Genomic DNA, 18,343 nt, shown 5'->3' with positions numbered 1-18,343 from the left:
GGGTGGTGCATGCAACCCTGGAAACTGCACAGGAACAAGGAAACAGAATGTATCTGCATAGATAGCATGACATTAATGAGAAAGGAGCACGTGTATCCTGTAAATCAAGCAGGAATTTTTAAAAACTCTCTTCCTTTTAATCAGAATGCTGTGAGGGAGAAATGGCTAGCAAGAAGCACTGCAAAATTCTACCTTGCCTGCAGATTATTGTTTAGTCTTTTAAGTTTCTTTATTTTCATGGCTTCATCAGGCTCAAGTATTTTTGTTTGAAGATGGAGGTGCTCAGGTGTTGGGCTGAATCTGTGTGATAGTGATAGAAACAAAAGAGGGTTGGGTCTTCAAGTGCATCCTCCCCCTCTCCAATAAATCTCCTCTCACTTTCCAAGGTCTCTGATACTCAGTGTACTTTGTCTAAGACAGGAACACCAGGTGGGTATTGCAGGAGGAATTGTCTGTGTGACTGCATAAGCAAAACATACCAGAGATGGGGGAGCTGAGATGTTTGCACTGACTTTGCACATTGACCTGCTAAAGTCAATATGGTGATGCCTATATAACTTTGATCAAAGTTACAAGGTGCTTATATGGCTTGAGTTATAAGATATCAATATAACCTGATATATCTATATAACCTGATATCAATATAATCTAAATCATGACCTTTTATATATCTGTATAACCTGATACCTATATAACCTGAATCATAGCTTTTTATACCTATATAACCTGATATAAATAACTTTTTAGACAATGTAATGGCTAGCATATGGTTAACTGAATAGACAAAAAAATAAGGAAAAAAAAATCACCAGGTGTATAGCTTTAGAGATATATAAGTATAGTACTAAACAAAAATTGGGAAGTGAAAAGCCTATTAGCCATAAAATAAAGAATTTAGGCTGGTTAGGATCAGACAGATTAAGGAACATTGTGATTGCACATGCTCCTAAGACCAAGTTGAAAAGTTCAGATGTGAAGGAAGACCTTGGAAGCCTTCATCAAAGACCCCCAAGACCCCTGAACTGGGGAGGCACAAGCACAGTGCAAAAGAACTATCTAATAAACATGAGAGAGACCATACAATTTAAATTGGTTCTGGGATGCATGTGATGATAACACTGAACAATACTTACTGTATGAATAAACCACAGCACTTGACAAAGGTGGGTGAGTTAGGTAGAGATATCCCCTTCACCACCAGCACTGCAGTATACAAATACCTCCTCTATAGACATCAGTCTGTGGGGATTTATTTCCAGCCTATCTTTCAGGCATCAAGGGTAGGAAATGCTGCTGGAGACTGGAACGACTGGGTCTTCCAAGATTTCAGACAGCTTCTGTGGGCATATTCCTCTGCTAACCCCACCTCCACAGCCCCCTGCCCCTTCCCAGCAGGGATGTGTGTAGAGAAAATCCAGCCTGAACATTTGCTATAGGTTGTGTGAGTAAAAGCACTAAGAGCCATCATGCTAAACTCAGCCCCAGGTTTGATGTTCCTTCCAGCTGACCAGCTGCTGCTGCAATCTGTGCCACCCCCCACATGCTCTAGTCCAGCAGCACTACACTACCAAGAGCTGCAGATTTTTACTCCTCTGTGTATGCAGGTTGGCTAGCTTTTAATAACCATATGAAAATGTGGTATCACTTACAACATTTTAAAGAAGAGATAGAAGCTTTGTTGATTGATTCAAACTAAAGGCTACAATTTACTGTTTGGTAACCATTTCAGCAACGGCAAAAATTTATTCTGTGTACTGACCAATTAACATGCTCCTGTTGGTAAGACAGTACTTTGGGTTTCTGCAGGGAGTCACTGAGAGACTTGCTCATCTTTCGTGGCCTCTTCTACTGCAGCCCTGCAGCTTGCACCTGACTCCTTCACCCGGGCCAAGTGAGAGGTCACAAAGATTAGGAGGGCACAGCACTTAAGCTGGGTTTGCCTGTGACACAGCAGGAGAAGTGAGCCACAGAAGACTGTCCTGGAAAACAAAATTTCTGGCCTTGATAGGAAGATTAAGTAACCCAAACCTTAAACTTCAAGCTTCTACCATGCAGAAAGGCTTTAACACGCCACACCCAGCTCTGGCAGGAGGCTGAGTTGCTTGCCCTGCTCAAGTGTACAGAGCACTCTTGCCAGGAAGTTGCCTGTGCCCCGTTCTGAGGGGTGTCCCCACACCGCATAGGAGACACCGGGGAGGGAAGTTGGAGGGACTTACCTCCTCGTTGTCATGTCCTGGAACCAGACATGGGGCAGCAGACAGTCTGCTCCATTGGACCTGCAGGCAAGTGGGGTCTGGTTTGCCTCGATGGTGGGCAGTGTTCACCATGGGCAGCAGTGTGCGAGGGCCCAGGGCCCAGGGAGACAGAAGTGCCATCCCCTGCGTGAGCCAGCAGGCCGCACCGCGGGGCCTTGTGCTTGGCTGCTTCAGGCAAACCGGGGCTGGAGAGCCACGCTGGAAAAAGAGGTAGCTAAGAGCTCACTGTGTCCCTGGCAGCATGGACACATCACAGCATCCACTGGTATTGAAGTGTCCCTATAAAAACCAAGTGGAAAGGACACTCCCAGTGCAGTGCCTTCATGGGGCAGTCCATGTACATCCCTAACAAAACAGCACAGCCTGTGTCTAATATATGGCTCCAACCCATAACCTCAAACTGTGCTTAAAAAGCCTCCTACATGAAAAGCCTTAAATGAAGCAATGAAGCCATAAAACAAGAATACAGGTACCAGAGCTTTATTAGATGTTTCACTGGATACAAAGAAACTGGATTTTATATTACTTTTTTTACTCTAAATACACATTATTGTCATAAAAATTCACATTTGCTATACAGAACTGTAGGCATTTTTAACACAACATTTATTAAAGTACCATTAAACAGATCCTAAAACGAGAAGGTGCAGCTCTGTGAACCTTTGTGGGCACAACACACAGGGAGCTCCATGTTCTCAGTGTTACACAATCATCCTTCCCACCAAAACGGAGACAAGCCATTCAAATGCATTAATGCTCACTGGGAATAATAAGGCTTCTGTACAGAGACCCTGAACAGTGTCAGGAGGCAGTGTGGCAATAACATGCTAATAATCATCACCTAGATGATACTAAACTACTGATGACTGAGGCAGTCAAAAACTTAACTGTCCTGGCAAGCTCACGTAATTTTTCTTTTTAAAATTGTGGTTTTAACCATATATTTTTATTTTCAGTAACAGTAATTACACAAGTCCAGGATTCTGCTTTAAGGATGCCCGCTTCACAGCAAAACTAATTGCAGCTACTTGAGGAATTTCTTCCAATCAAACTCTGACCTTTGTATGACCAAAGGCTGAAGGAAGAGATTAATACATGCCATCTTACTGCAGAAACAAAAACCCCTAAGTCCACTTCCCTCTGAGGAGATACTCAGGGGCCAAGGTGACACCTCTTTAAGAGGATGTGTGTGCATAACTTGGATTGTGGAGATAAACCATCCTGGGACATCAGATGAGGCCCTCTACCAGCTTTTAGCCCCACACACTTAACATCTTATACAACCCTGTGGACTGCTATGATGTGCTGAGGCTGACAAATATCTAATATCTAATATCCACAGCTGGCAGGTAACAGGATGTGTATGCAGAAGTCCAGATAAGCAGCACCGAGCAGAGGCAAAGGACAGAAGGGAGAAGATGCTGCATTTTAACTGGGCAACTGAAGAGGCTCTGAAATCAGACTTGTGCCTTCCCTCAGTCACTGTTCAGGTGGATCTGACTGAAGCTGACCTCATACCAGATGTGCTGCTGGAGGGCAGGCACCCTACTCCAACCAGCCAGGCACAAGGTGGACACTCTGTGCTTAGTTAGTACCTCTTTCCTAATTACTCTTGGCATCAGGCATCTTAAACATAAGCCATGAAGGGAGAGCTAGACCTGGCTGTGGGAATAGTACAGGAGTCATACCTGTAGGCAATGTAGAGATTCCTATGTAGATCCTGCAGGAACAGGGAATTATAGGTTTTTTTTATATGAAGCTGCCACAATCCCTGAAAGCAGAATGCTGTACATGGGCAGGCCAGGCCATGCTGATTAGCCTATGGTATTCACAATTTTTACATAAGAATTTTTATTTTTTTTTGGATAGGTCCAACCTACACTGGAGCAAAGTTCAAAGCTCTTCCTGCAAATTTAAAGCTATATTCCAACACAGGACATGAGCAGTATTGCATAGCATCCAGGCACTTCCTTAAAGCCAGGATATCCCCATCCTCCTATCATGACTATATTCCAGAAGATGAATTTTAGGCCACTCAATTACATGATCACAATTCCTGCTGACATCAGCAGGAGCTGTGTGTGCGCAGAAGTGATTGGATCTGTAACACACTGGAAACCATGTCTTTGCCACCTTGTACAGTCAAGGCAGTTAATCAGGCAAACATCCTATTCTTTATCTACAAATCTGTAAGTGAGCTCCACGTAACTTCAAGTTTAACTCCTTCATGCCAGAAAGTGAGGGAGTCAGCTCTGTGGACAACCCTTGCTAACATCTGAAACGGAACCGATAATTATGAGATCTAACAATATTATTCTAATGCATTAAGGCAGGTCACATAACTGCCCCTTTCCTTTAGGATTAATTACTATTTCCTTGTACACTGTAGACAATCCATAATCCATTTACACACATACCTACAAAACAGCAGCACAGTAAAAACTAAATAGACCACTGAACTCCAAATACTTGTAATCAATACATTACACATACTATACAGCATATTTTAGCCTCATCATTGGGTAAACACATACAATTCAGAACAACATTGACTGTATGTAACACAGAAGCTACCACTGAGATATGACAAATACATCTTACACTATTAGCTTTTACTTCACTGAAAAGGAATTTAGAACTTTGCAATGGTGTTACCCAAACCCTTGAAATCACCAAATGGCCTAATCAGTTGCTAATACCTGGTGTTTCTTATATTACATTGAGGATAAAAAGCACTGGAACTGTGGTTTTCAGGGCACTTTGTTTTCTTGCTTTATTTTTTTTTACTTTGTGGAATTAAGCTCCACAATTTTAAATTTCATTTGCAACACAGCCTATAATTACTACACAGTGACTATCTGCTCACTCTTATCTCAGGGTAAAGGCTTAGTAACTCCTTTGAAGTTAGTAGAAACTGTCTAGATGTGTATCAGTATGACAAAAAGATTAAGCCCAGCATACAGGATCATACATTCCCTCTCAGCCATGCATGCATATATATTTATATATACATACATGTGTACATTTAAAATAATGTTTTGAAATGGCAGGACCTACAAAACCAGTAATGTATCCATCAGCTAAAGAATGCAAAGAACCCACTAATTCTAAAACTACGCTCCTGTGGTCTGATTCCAATTTACTCCTCACCATACAAGGCAGGAATTGCACTCCAGGAACCACCTCCTGTTTGGACTGGATTTCTGCAGGTTAAATCAGTACAGAACGAAGATGGCTCAGTATGTGTGAACTGAAAAATGGAGCCAGGTGGGTTTACACAGCTGAGACACTCCATGTGTGCAGCACAGTTGCCATCTTTCAATTATGGGTGAAAAGAAACAATGAAGTAATCACATGGAACTGCCAGAAAACAACAGTACTCAATGTATACATAATGAACATACTGAGGGGGAAAATAAGCAGAAGAAGCGAAAAAATGTTTTGGGAGTGAATGACATGACAGTTTGAGTAAGCAGATGCTTATACAGATCAATAGTGTAGACAGGTATTTTTTCTTGACGGGCTGATTACAGTCAACTAATTTCCCATGCAAGATTCCTTGTAATACATGTGAAGAAACCTTCCAAGTTAATAGGATCAGAATAACACATCTGACCCAACCCTGCAAGAACATTTCTGGTTGAAATAAAAGACAATTTTAGCTGCATATGGGTGGCAGAACTGGGCTCTGGAATGGTCCAGTTGTGCTGCATAGTACTTTCTGGCTTGTTCTTTTTTGGCAAGATCCCCAAACAACATCAACAGGGAGTGCATCTCTATCAGGACTTAGAGTTCTAGGCTCTCACAGATGAAATCTTCAGAAGAGCATGGATAGTATATCCCCACATGCACTTTTTTCTTTTAGTAATTAAGGCAAGTTTGTTTACCTGTTCCTACCATAAAGTGCTGTGCTTCTCCAATAGAAAGATCAACAGCTAAATGAAAACATATTTTTTCTGACCAGAATTTAACATTTTGCTAGTATTCTTTCCCACTGATGGACAAATGATGCAATTTGTCTATTCTTGTTTCTTGTCAGAGGACTTTTTTTTGCTTTGCTTTTATTTTCTATTTATTTCCAATTGAGAATTAGAATAAAACTGACACTAAGCAAACATTTTATAACAATGCTAACAAACTCTAGAAAGCTCTATACTTATTCATATATACAGGCACACACACATACACTTTTTAAAATACAGCAAAGCATTTGCCTTGAGTACACCTCTGAGCAAGCAAAAAGCCTGGTGTGTCTGTGTGTGTGTTTGAGCAGGGGTACCAGCAGAAATCTGGTGCTGATGCTCTCAGATGCAACAGAATTTCAGCCAGAATACAAAAAGAAAGAAACCTAATTTTCACTCTATCCAAGGATTCAGATTCCTTTACTGTATTAGAAGGCTACAGATTAACTCTTTTGACTATATTTAAGCAGCTGAAGAATCACAGAAGGAGTCTGGAAACAACCAACTCCAGCTAAATGGAAAAAAGAGCATTTCACACCACACTGCCAATAAATAAGCAGACATTTTTACATTTCTATGTAGGACACCCACATAGGTGTGGGTTCAAAAATTTATTTTCATGTTTCATTTTATATATCTGTTACATAAATTTTACTTGGAGAGCCTGTGGAAACCAGAAACAAAGTCTATCAAGCCACTCTATAATTTGCTTAGTTGTGGATGAAAGCATTAAAGTCATACTCCTTGTTCAACAAAACCGTGACTTGTGACTCTAAGTAAATTTTTGATGCAGTCTGGATGAAGTCTATATGCCACAAAAACCTTACTAGCTTAGATCACAGATTTCACTGAGGATGACTTGTACAGTCCTAACCTATACAGAAGAGAATGCTACTGAAAGAGCCATCATGACTTTGTAACAGCTGCATGGGTTTTTTTCAAACAAATTTATAGTAGTCCTGTCCAGAACCCCAAAGATCATTATGCAAGTGCACAAGCATGTCTGTGTTATACACATACATTTAAATGTGTCATTATACTACACATACACTTAAATTATTCTTTATTCTACACTCACATGTGCATACACTTTTTCCAAGACAACCTCTCAGTACAAAATAGCAGGAAGTGTTCTTTTTATTCCATTCCTTAAACTAAAGCAAACAAACCCCCCATAATGCTTGTTATCCATCTGTTCAATATGACCATTTCTGAATTTCTAAACATTGATGGGAGACAGTAGTCATTATCATCTGACAGAAAATAGCAATGGACTGTATGATGCAATTCTCTCTTCTCACTCAACTAAAAGTTTTACTATATCAACAGAGAATTGACTTTAATTCCATCCCATAAATCCCTGCAATATTTCAAAGAGCATTTCCTTGTAAGATGTTATACTATCTATTCTTTTGTACAGATGAGATGTTTTACTTTCCAAAGTTGGGTACCTGTGTATTGATGTGTCCAGGAGATAGGACTGCCTGTATTTTATCCAGTTAGGTGTCATACAGTTGCAATGCTCTCATTTTATAAATCACTAAGTTTTCCATTTACTTTTTATATATATTTCTTTAAAACTACGATGATCAGTGATTTTGTTGCTGGAACAGTGGCATTCAACAGATTTTCAATCTTATGCTATGCAGTATTATATCCCACAGACAATTTAAGGACTATAGAGTACTGCTATTACCTAGAATTGAACCACTACACTCTTTAGTACAGGAACTTTTCACTGATGAAACTGGTACTGATTCTTTGTAATCAGTGGGAAAGTGTTCTGTTTATAAACTTCTTAAAGAGAAGTTTAGACTGCACCTATTTTTAAATGCAGTTTCAGTTTTGCAGAAATCAGATTTCTACCATGGGACAAAATACTGCACATCTTAAGAGTACACACAACTCACCTTATGCACAATCCACACTAAACACACACTAAATTGAGTTTTCCTACTCAGTTCAATGGATATGGGATCAGGCTCTTCCATAAGATTAATCCTGGGAAGAAGTGGTGCTCAAAACTTCCCTAACTGTATTCCAGCTGGAACCAGGGAAAATATGCACCAGCAGCTGTTCCTTAGAGGTTCATATTGTGACCAGTGTTATTTAATATCTTCATTAATGACACAGATGAAGAAATCAAGTGCACCCTCAGCAAATTTGCAGGTAACACCAAGCTGAGTGCTGCTGTTGACACACCTGAAGGATGAGATGCCATCCAGAGAGACCTGGACAAGCTGGAGAAGTGGATCCATGGGAATTTCATATGGTTTAACAATACTAAGTGCACAGGCAGCCCCTGGTGTCAGCACAGGCTGGGCATGAACAGACCCAGAGCAGCCCTGCCCAGAAGGACCTGGGGGTGCTGTGGGTGAGAGGCTGGACATGCCCTGGCCATGGCACTCACAGCCCAGAGAGCCAAATGTGTCCTGGGCTGCATCCAGAGCCCCGTGGGCAGCAGGGGAGGGAGGGGATTCTGCCCCTCTGCTCTGCTGAGACCCAGCTGGAGCATCCAGAGCTGGGGTCCCTGCATAAAAAGGACATGGAACTGTTGGAGCCAGTCCAGAGGAGGCCATGAAGTTGATCAGAAGGATGGAGCACCTGTCCTATGAGGACAGGCTGAGGGAGAATTGGGATTGTTCAGTCTGGAGAAGAGAAGGCTTTGGGGTGACCTAATTTTGGCCATCCAGTACCTGATGGGAGTCTACAAGAAAAATGGAGAGAGACTTTTTACAAGGACATATAGTGACAGACAAGTGGGAATGGTTCAGACTGAGAGTAGGTTTAGATTAGATATTAGGAAAAAATTCTTTGCTGTAAGAGCGATGAGGCACTAGAACATGTTGCCAAGAAAAGTTGTGGATGTCCCCATGCCTGGAAATGTGAAAAACCAGGCTGGATGGAGCTCTGAGCAACCTGGTTTAGTGAAAAGTGTCCTGCCAATGGCCAGGGTGTTGAAATACTTCGTGATTACAGAGTTAGGCCAGTATCACATATCTGCTGGCTTGACCTGAGGCAGAGACACTGGAAAACCCCATTTTGAGAATGAAAAGCAAGCAGGATTTTGTCTGTGCTTTGTGCAAGCTACACAGTACATCATGTTTACTGCCCACTGATTATGGTAACATAACACATCATGTTTACTCCCCACTGATTATGGTAACATAACACATCATGTTTACTCCCCACTGATTATGGTACATAACACATCATGTTCACTGTCCACTAATTATGGTACATAACACATCATATTTACTGTCCACTGATTATGCATGTGTTAGAAGCATGACTTCGGATTTACATCACAAAGGCATTTAAACCTGCAGCTCATTGATAAATATGATTAGTTAAACCACCTAACAGATGAAATGTAGCAGCTTGAACTTGTCGTGCCAGATATATTGTCCTCAGTCTCCTGGTGCAATGCTCACACCATTGGGAATCCTGCTGTGAGCAGGAAGAGGACAATATATACATCCCCTTGCTCTGAAAACAACAAATTTCTTGGCACTGTTCATAACCACAGAAGACACATGAATCACATTTGGTACCTCATGGATAACCTGTAAATGGCCTTCTTTTGTCAAACACTGTAAACATGTTTAGTTTTGCTCTTCACATTAAACACAAACATGAAAAAATGATCATAAATGATGAAAACATTTCCCTTATGCCCACCCACTAAAGCCCTAAACAGCTCAGTGTGTTACAAGAAGATGAGTGTTTTACAATAAAATCCTTTTAAAATACAATCTTTCTTTTTTTTTTTTTTTTCAAATTCTGAATAATGCAACAACATACACATCACAGTACTATCAAGTAGTGTCATCTTCACCTTCATCCAGAGAATAGTTGAGCTTTATGACTGTGCTGATAAAGTCACCAAGTTCTACAAAATCTGCAGTGATAATATTCACACCACTTTCTCCTGCTTTCTGAGTTCGGACCCACTCCATCATTGCAGGAAGAGCCCTAAGGAGAAAAGAGGAACAATAATTACTCAAAAAATCAGAGAGACAAATGTATCGAGGCAGGATTTACCAACAGTGTCTCCCATTGATCTTACTTGGTTCCTAAGGGAAAGAAACCAAGTGAGACAGGACACAGGTTACTGCTTAAGCTTTTTTAAAACCCTTTTTAATTTTCATTCTCTGGGGAAATAATATGTTGATTGCACTTCAACTTCTCAGTAGGAAAGAATGGAAGGAAGATCATGCAGGCTTAGAGTAATTATTGATTTTGCCTAAGGCAAAATTGGACCATGGACCAGATACTTTTTGATATCATCTGGCCATATGACTCTGAGGGAATTGCTCATGGAAAAACAAGTAACAGAGAACTCAAGCCATTTGCAAAGTGTGTTTGATACACTCAAGGAAATGCTAAAAATAGTATTTTGAGGCACACAGAAACAACCATGATTCCTACAAGTATAAGCACAGCATACACCAAAACACCTTTCTTCACCAGTACTGATACTCAAGCCATGAATTAATTAGACTTAATCATAAACTAGTGGTTGATAACAGAAATAGAAAGCAGCAAGATCATATCAACTCTTTTATAAGATGGCAGATTTTAATTATGCCACATCCTTAGCACAGAAATACTGGCATCTAAAGGATATTTGCCTTACTGTGTTTCTGAGTATAAAGAAATTTTTCTGACATTTTTCTGTGAAAATACAAACTAGCAATCACAAGAAACATCTGTAAGAAAAATAAAAGGTTCCTTAGTCCTGCTGAGGCTGTCAAGCAGCAAAATCCAGTTTTCAGAAGAAAGAAGTTAACTGAGCTACAAAAAATAAGGTACATTCTTCAGAGAAAGGGCATTTTTCTGAGAAAGGGTAATTGACCATTGGTATAAAATCCCAATGACTGTGACAAACTCTGCACTACTTTGAGTCTTTAAATCTAGCTTGGGTATCGTTCCAAAATTATACTCTTGGTCTACCTCAAGCTGCTGAGTTAAATAAAATAATCTAAGGTCTGGGCAGGGCTGCAGTCAGTTTAGATGAACATTGTGTTCTTTCTTTGCTCAAAGATCTGTAAATCTGTGATTTCCCCTAAACCAGCACAGACACAAAGTACATGGAAATTTTTTGTCTGACAGTTATTTAAATGAAGGTGAACATGTTGAACCTATATCTTCTCTCGAAAGCTTTAGAAAACAGATCTAAAGAAAAGAGAACTATTAGCAGACAGAGATTGTACCTGTTAGTGGCTACTAGAATCAGTCCGTTTTAAAAATAATTTAATACAGAATAAAACCCAAGCAGCTGAAATTATTTCTCTCTATGATTTCACAGGAGAATACCAAGGTTTTATTTCACCAAAATGTACTTGAATCTACTATGAGATCCACATATCAGCAATACATTTTATTTCAGTCATTGATTCAGTATGACTGAAGCACTTGCATGTATGCACACCAGCTAATAAAACCAAATTCAAGCGTTCTGCTGTTTATGAACCCAGCCAGCACCTTTAGATACAATTTTATGTAATCCTGAAAAGCTGCACTCCATAGCACTGTAACAGGGCACAGAATGGGTGTTAAATACCTGGCAATGCCTGGACTGCTTGAAAAGATCTGCAAGCAACCAGAACCAGGACAGATCTCAGCAGAATAGCATAGACCACCAAGGTAACAAAAGGCAGCTCAGAGCAGCTGCAAACCCCACTGCATCTTCACATGTGAAAGCTACTACTGAACTCTGTGCAGAACTCATCAAGGTTGAATTTATGAGATGGCAGTACATTGCTTTTGTATTTAAAACCATCCTATTTAAGCCCAAAGAGTTACAGGTCTAAAGGTAATTCCTTCCTTCCTTCCTTCCTTCCTTCCTTCCTTCCTTCCTTCCTTCCTTCCTTCCTTCCTTCCTTCCTTCCTTCCTTCCTTCCTTCCTTCCTTCCTTCCTTCCTTCCTTCCTTCCTTCCTTCCTTCCTTCCTTCCTTCCTTCCTTCCTTCCTTCCTTCCTTCCTTCCTTCCTTCCTGCCTTCCTGCCTGCCTTCCTGCCTCCCTTCCTTCCTGCCTTCCTTCCTGCCTTCCTTCCTGTCTTCCTGCCTTCCTTCCTGCCTTCCTGCCTTCCTGCCTTCCTTCCTGCCTTCCTTCCTGCCTTCCTTCCTGCCTTCCTTCCTTCCTGCCTTCCTGCCTGCCTTCCTTCCTGCCTGCCTTCCTTCCTTCCTGCCTGCCTGCCTTCCTGCCTTCCTGCCTTCCTGCCTGCCTTCCTGCCTTCCTGCCTGCCTTCCTGCCTGCCTTCCTGCCTGCCTTCCTGTCTTCCTTCCTGCCTTCCTTCCTGCCTTCCTGCCTTCCTGCCTTCCTTCCTTTCCTTCCTGCCTTCCTTCCGGCCTTCCTGCCTTCCTGCCTGCCTTCCTTCCTGCCTTCCTGCCTTCCTTCCTGCCTTCCTTCCTGCCTTCCTTCCTGCCTTCCTTCCTTCCTGCCTTCCTTCCTGCCTTCCTGCCTTCCTTCCTGCCTTCCTGCCTGCCTTCCTGCCTTCCTGCCTGCCTTCCTTCCTTCCTGCCTTCCTGCCTTCCTGCCTTCCTGCCTGCCTTCCTTCTTGCCTGCCTTCCTTCCTGCCTTCCTGCCTTCCTTCCTGCCTTCCTTCCTGCCTGCCTGCCTTCCTGCCTTCCTGCCTGCCTTCCTGCCTTCCTTCCTGCCTTCCTTCCTGCCTGCCTTCCTGCCTGCCTTCCTGCCTTCCTGCCTGCCTTCCTGCCTTCCTGCCTTCCTTCCTGCCTGCCTTCCTGCCTTCCTGCCTTCCTTCCTTGCCTTCCTTCCTGCCTTCCTGCCTTCCTTCCTGCCTTCCTTCCTGCCTGCCTGCCTTCCTGCCTTCCTGCCTGCCTTCCTGCCTGCCTGCCTTCCTTCCTGCCTTCCTGCCTTCCTGCCTGCCTTCCTTCCTGCCTGCCTTCCTGCCTTCCTTCCTGCCTCCCTTCCTGCCTGCCTTCCTTCCTGTCTGCCTGCCTTCCTGCCTTCCTGCCTTCCTTCCTGCCTTCCTTCCTGCCTTCCCACCTTCCTGCCTGCCTTCCTTCCTGCCTTCCTGCCTGCCTTCCTGCCTCCCTCCCCTTTGAGGCATAGTTAACTTCTTTTTGTTCTCTTTTACTTGTTCTGAAGATGATTCTGATGTAATTCTTTCTTCACACCATACAGTTTGCTGTCCATACACTTACCCATATTGACCAAAATACTATTGTCCTTTTCCTAATGTGTTCTCAGTAAGTCAGACTTCACCAAGCAGTCATACCTTCTTTTAATTAGTGCTTTATCCTAAAGTCAGCCTGCCTTGCCATTTCATCCACAGTTGGCTTGGTTAGTTGAATGGGTCATCTTTGTTTTACTAATATTTCACACAGGACACAGTTGCATGACCCTCTGCTCACACATGAATTGCTAGATAAAGTCACAGAAATCTTTTGTTTGTGGGACTAGAGGGCATTTAAAGATAAGTCAGAAATTAATCACATTAGCAAACAAAAAGCTTATTTGCATAGCAAAGCCAAATAACACAATCCTATTTAAAAAAAAGATAGCTGAAGTAAAGATTCCACTGACCTTAAAGATTTGATGCAGGATCTGTAGCTCTGTTTATGACAGAAGTCAATACAAAAACCATACAGACCATCTCTTCCCCACGTGCCATCTTGAGTGTGGACTACACCAATGACTCTAAGGAACTACACGTTGCTCAGTTTCAGCATGTCTCTCAAATGCCCACAATAATTATTAGAATTAGCCTGCTTTAATATTCCTCGGGATGCTTTTCTGGTAGCAGTACAAACCTTGTTCACCCTGCCTTGTAATTTCCAAATTGTGCCTCAAACTAGTGATTGTTCTCACCAAGGGTTTTAGTCAGGCAAATAAACCACCTACAAGAGTAGGTGTCCTTATGTGGTTCTCTGTCAGACATGGGGGAAGCTTCCAGAAACTTCTCACAGAAGCCACCCCTGTAGCACCCCCCACTACTGAAACCACACCACGCAAACCCAATTCATCTTGCTGGATTGGTCAGAAATGATTTTATGCACAAGCATATACACGGAAGCCTCTCAGCCTGCAAACCCAAAGAGCATCACTGCCTCTGTGTTAGACAGGTCCTGGCTCTCCTATGCAGGATATCTCTGCTTTAGGGTGCCTCCCACAACTGGTACAGCCCAGCTCTTATGGCTACAATCCCGTTTCACACAAGGAATCATTTCTAACCCCTATGGGTTCCAAAGCCACCATGTAACCCAGAACCAGATGCAGAGAAGGTGCTGCTTGTCTTTGCATAGAGCCAAGGAGGAGAGTAGGTGTGCTCCTCCACAAGACCTGTGCCAGGAGAAAGAGAGGAGTCCTCTCATCTTACCTCACTTCATGGGCACTGTTTTCATCCTGCTGCAGCTCCTCTGACCTGGGCTGGAGTTGGCCAGATCTGACCCTGCCAGGCTAGTGCAGCACTGCCCCAGAAACCAATATCTGAAGTCAATTCGTTTTTCCACATCCCTAGTGGAAGCAGAGGGTTTAATGGCACCAGTAGTGTAGGGAGGATAAAGACTCAAGGGTGGGGAGCTTGGGCACTGGCAGGGAAGGAGACGAATGGCAGATTACCTCGGTTTGACTGTGGATTGAGATCAGTAATCCTGGTGATAAATTTTCTGGCCTGAAGGAATATGTAGCTTTTTTTCACTAACTGAAAAGTAGGAGGTCCCAGACAGCTGCCTCTCATTGCCAGGTTGATGGGAGTAAAGCCATGTGACTGCTTGATGTGGAAGGACTGTGGTCCAGCCCCAGCCACCACCACTGCACCTCCACATAAGAACACAGGTCCACCATCCATGATGCCCAGCAGTCTTCTGGAGCAGCATTTCCATCTGCCAAAGACTGCATGAGAATGGCGAGAACAGAGGAGATCTGGGTGGTAGGGACCTACCTATGCTGGACAACACAAAGTCATGCAGCTTTTATCTCAGGTGGCACCTCACTAGGTCAGTCAGAGCTACTCATAATTTATCAGTATGAGGATGGTTTACACCATGACTGCAAGCATGCTCTACACCACCATTTTCAGCACCCCCCCACCTTTTTTTTTTTGAGGAGCCATGTACTTTCTCACATAGCATTGCTACAGCAATTTTCATTTACAACACAGTAAAATCTAGACTCAGCTTTGACACTTATTTTATTACCTCTATTTTCCCTGTTCTGCTTGCCTGCTTACATAAGCAAAAAAATGTGCACATATTTATTTTTAAGTTTTTCTCTTCTTTCAGGAACCATTTTCTGATGCATTAAAGGAGATCTGCTGAGAAATACTGACCTCAACTACAAAACAGGCATAGCCCTTTTTAAAGTTACTGAATATTCAAGACCTCTTTCTTCTTTTTTTTTTTTTTTTAATCTATCAAAGCTCTCAAGTGACTTCAGTGGCATTGAATTTTGTTTAAAAAATAATAATTAAGCATTCAAGTTGCATCAATTTAAGCAGTAAAGTCGTGAGTCCCATTAAAAGCTTTCAGAAAGAAAATATGATCTAATTAGTTGTATTAAAATTTGCTTTTAAAAAAACCATTCTTAGGCTATTTTAGTTCAGAAAGAGGGTTGGTTATTTGGTTTTTTTAATGTCTGAGTCATGAAAGCCTGACAATGTGACAGAAGACTAATGACAGCAGTGCTGTAAGACAGGACCTCCTGTGGTGGAACAGCCGTTCCTCTCTGCAGAGCTTTCACAGGAGAGGAGAGGGAAAAGCAACTTCACGAACACAAAACAGAATGGCTATTCACTATTTAACGAGAGTTTGATCACTATAGGCAGAGAACAGGTTTTCTTCTGGAGTGCAGGGAGTCAGCACAACCTAATCCACAGAGAGAAATTGGTCCCATTCACAGGGTGTGATGCTGCCAAGCATTAAGTGCCCATTCCCAGTAACACCAGTGAGAACTGCAGCAGGTCTCTATGCTCAGGGCAAAGTGACATGTGGCATTCCTTCCCTCTCCAGTGGAGCACACACCTTGCTCCCTGCAGCCTTTTGCAAATAGGTGTTACTGCTGAACAAAATCAGCACCCCTCTGCAGGAGGCTGTGCTTACACAAGCCTGACTCATAGAGTCCCTATATTCCTTAATTTCCCCCCTCTCTGTTCAATATTACCACTGTCTGCAACAACACTGAATTCCAGAGCCATAATGCAGCATATGCTCACTTTGGCTTTTCAAGGACAAAGAGAATTCATCGCTCCAGTGGGAGCAGTGCATTTCCCGTGTGTCACTGAAGCATGAAAATCATGTCTGGAAAGAACTTCGAAAAGTCATCCAAGTTCATCCAGCCCACCTTGAACAGGATCGACTACACAAAGATCAGTGATGCAGATCAGTGATACAAACCACTTCTGGTTCAGTTTAATCTATTTACAAGACCCCAGAAAGGGAGATGTCACCTTTCTGTTTATTCAGAGCACCCCTCTACAGATATCCCTATACATCCTCATTACCTTCAACTGGAGTACCCAGAAGTAATGGCATTGTGGCATGCTGCTCCAAGACTGTTCACCATGCCGTCACTTTGTTCCTGCTAAAGATTTACTCTGCATCTGTAAATAAGTTTTCCTGCAAAGGTTGAGCCTTAGGTACCATTCCACATTGCATCATTCTACCATAATTTTTTCTGTGGCAAAACTATGTTAAAAGGTCCTCCTCTTTTACATGCCAGCCATTTGTTTTCACTCCCTGATCAAAATTTACAGTTCTCTCAGTTGTGCTAATAGACCTAATGTGCTAAATGTGTAGAGATAAAATTAATACAACACATGGAAATGGTCTGAATTAACAGAAAGAAAACAAGTGGTTTTGCTCTCCCTCTGTCCCTGATTCATCGACAAGTTTTGGTTTGTAACAGGTCCTTGCTAATGGTTGAAATGTGACAAACAAGGAACAAATGAACTGAAGCAGAGGTTTACACAAGCTTGGCACAAAAAGGCTGTAAAGTAACTCCTTAGATGCACTTCCACACCCCTTGGATCCTCTTTAGGCAACTGTAGCATTGTCATAAAATTGGCACAAGCAAGGTCAGACTGACTCAAACCGGAAAATCTGGGCAACACTGAGTAGGATTTTTTTTTCCCTGGATATGACTGGACATTACTGCACATGAGCTGCCATGTTTGCAAGGACTACCTACATTAATATCTAATAGCCATGAATTCATTCTTCTGAAAAACCTGTCTGTAATCCAGTCATCCTCAATTGCTTTATACAATTTGGAAATGCATCTATTCAAATGACAGACAAACATGCTGGGGTCAGATGGATCTTTTAATGTAATTATCTTAGCATCATGCTCTGCAGAGCCACTAGCAGCAAGATGTCTTCCTTCTGGCATTGAACTGCTCTTGGCTTTCTGGGTTTCTTTTATAAAGAGAGGCAGAAATGAGCTCAAAAGGAATATTTCTGTCCTCCCTTCAGAAAATATTTCAGCTGAATTTGTTAAACCTACATATTGTACAAAAATGTAATGGGAGATTTAATAGCAGCAAAGAGTGGTTTCTGGAAGTAAATAATGTTCAACATCCCATTTTTCCCTTATTCCCTGTTTTTAGCCATTGCATCTAGAGCATTAACTAATAGCATTAGAAATTCAGGCAGCAGGAGAAGGACTCAGTGGACTCTGTAGTATAAAAGATCTCATTAAGGAGACAACTCTAGTATTTTGGCTACTCTCTTGGTTAATGCTGTAGGGAACTGAAGTGGCAAAGACAGAGCTAGAAGTTTGAGCTGCTGCCATACAAACCATGGTAGTTAGCTTTTATATTAAGCCTGAAAAAGGCTTGTAAAACATGTAGTTACCCTAGTATAGAAAATACACGATAGCCAGAGGATTTAAAGGAAAAGTACTACTTGCTATGAGGATATCTCTGTCAAAGGCTGTTTTTTCTCAGTGATTCAGCAGTTCAAATTAGACAAGCCCATCAACTGCTTCTCTAACCTGGAGTTGTGCAAAGCATTTGATATGGTCATGATATCCCTCTCTCTAAAGTGGAAACATAGATTTGGTGGATGGATCACTTGGTGGATAAGGAATTGGCTGGACAGTCACACTATTTTTAGCTGTGGTCAATGGCTTAATGTCCAGGTGGAAATCTGTGTTAAGTGGTAT

The 18,343-nt window shown here is 42.1% G+C and overlaps 2 protein-coding genes and 1 long non-coding RNA gene across 3 annotated transcripts in view; 1 reads left to right on the top strand and 2 right to left on the bottom strand.

Moving 5' to 3' along the window:
* Positions 1-2,620, bottom strand: part of C6 (complement C6) — a 50,777-nt gene extending 48,157 nt beyond the window's left edge. Inside the window, exons 1-2 of the mRNA XM_086869561.1 lie at positions 2,217-2,620; positions 1,760-1,979 (exon numbers count right to left, since the gene is read on the bottom strand). The gene's annotated coding sequence lies outside the window, so the exon portion shown is untranslated. The remainder of the gene's footprint in view (positions 1-1,759; positions 1,980-2,216) is intronic.
* Positions 2,137-6,974, top strand: LOC147648542 (uncharacterized). Its single transcript, XR_015281124.1, has 2 exons — positions 2,137-2,282; positions 3,212-6,974. It is a non-coding gene; the product is annotated as an uncharacterized LOC147648542 (long non-coding RNA).
* PLCXD3 (phosphatidylinositol specific phospholipase C X domain containing 3) overlaps positions 6,926-18,343 on the bottom strand; it is a 78,205-nt gene continuing 66,787 nt past the window's right edge. The window contains exon 3 of the mRNA XM_023944675.2: positions 6,926-10,192. Within this exon, the coding sequence (XP_023800443.2) occupies positions 10,036-10,192 (157 nt within the window). The 3' untranslated portion in view covers positions 6,926-10,035. The remainder of the gene's footprint in view (positions 10,193-18,343) is intronic.

Source organism: Cyanistes caeruleus, chromosome Z (assembly GCF_971803275.1).
Source record: "Cyanistes caeruleus chromosome Z, bCyaCae1.hap1.1, whole genome shotgun sequence".
NCBI classification, from domain to species: Eukaryota; Metazoa; Chordata; class Aves; order Passeriformes; family Paridae; genus Cyanistes; species Cyanistes caeruleus.
This window is presented reverse-complemented; position numbering and strand designations above follow the sequence as displayed.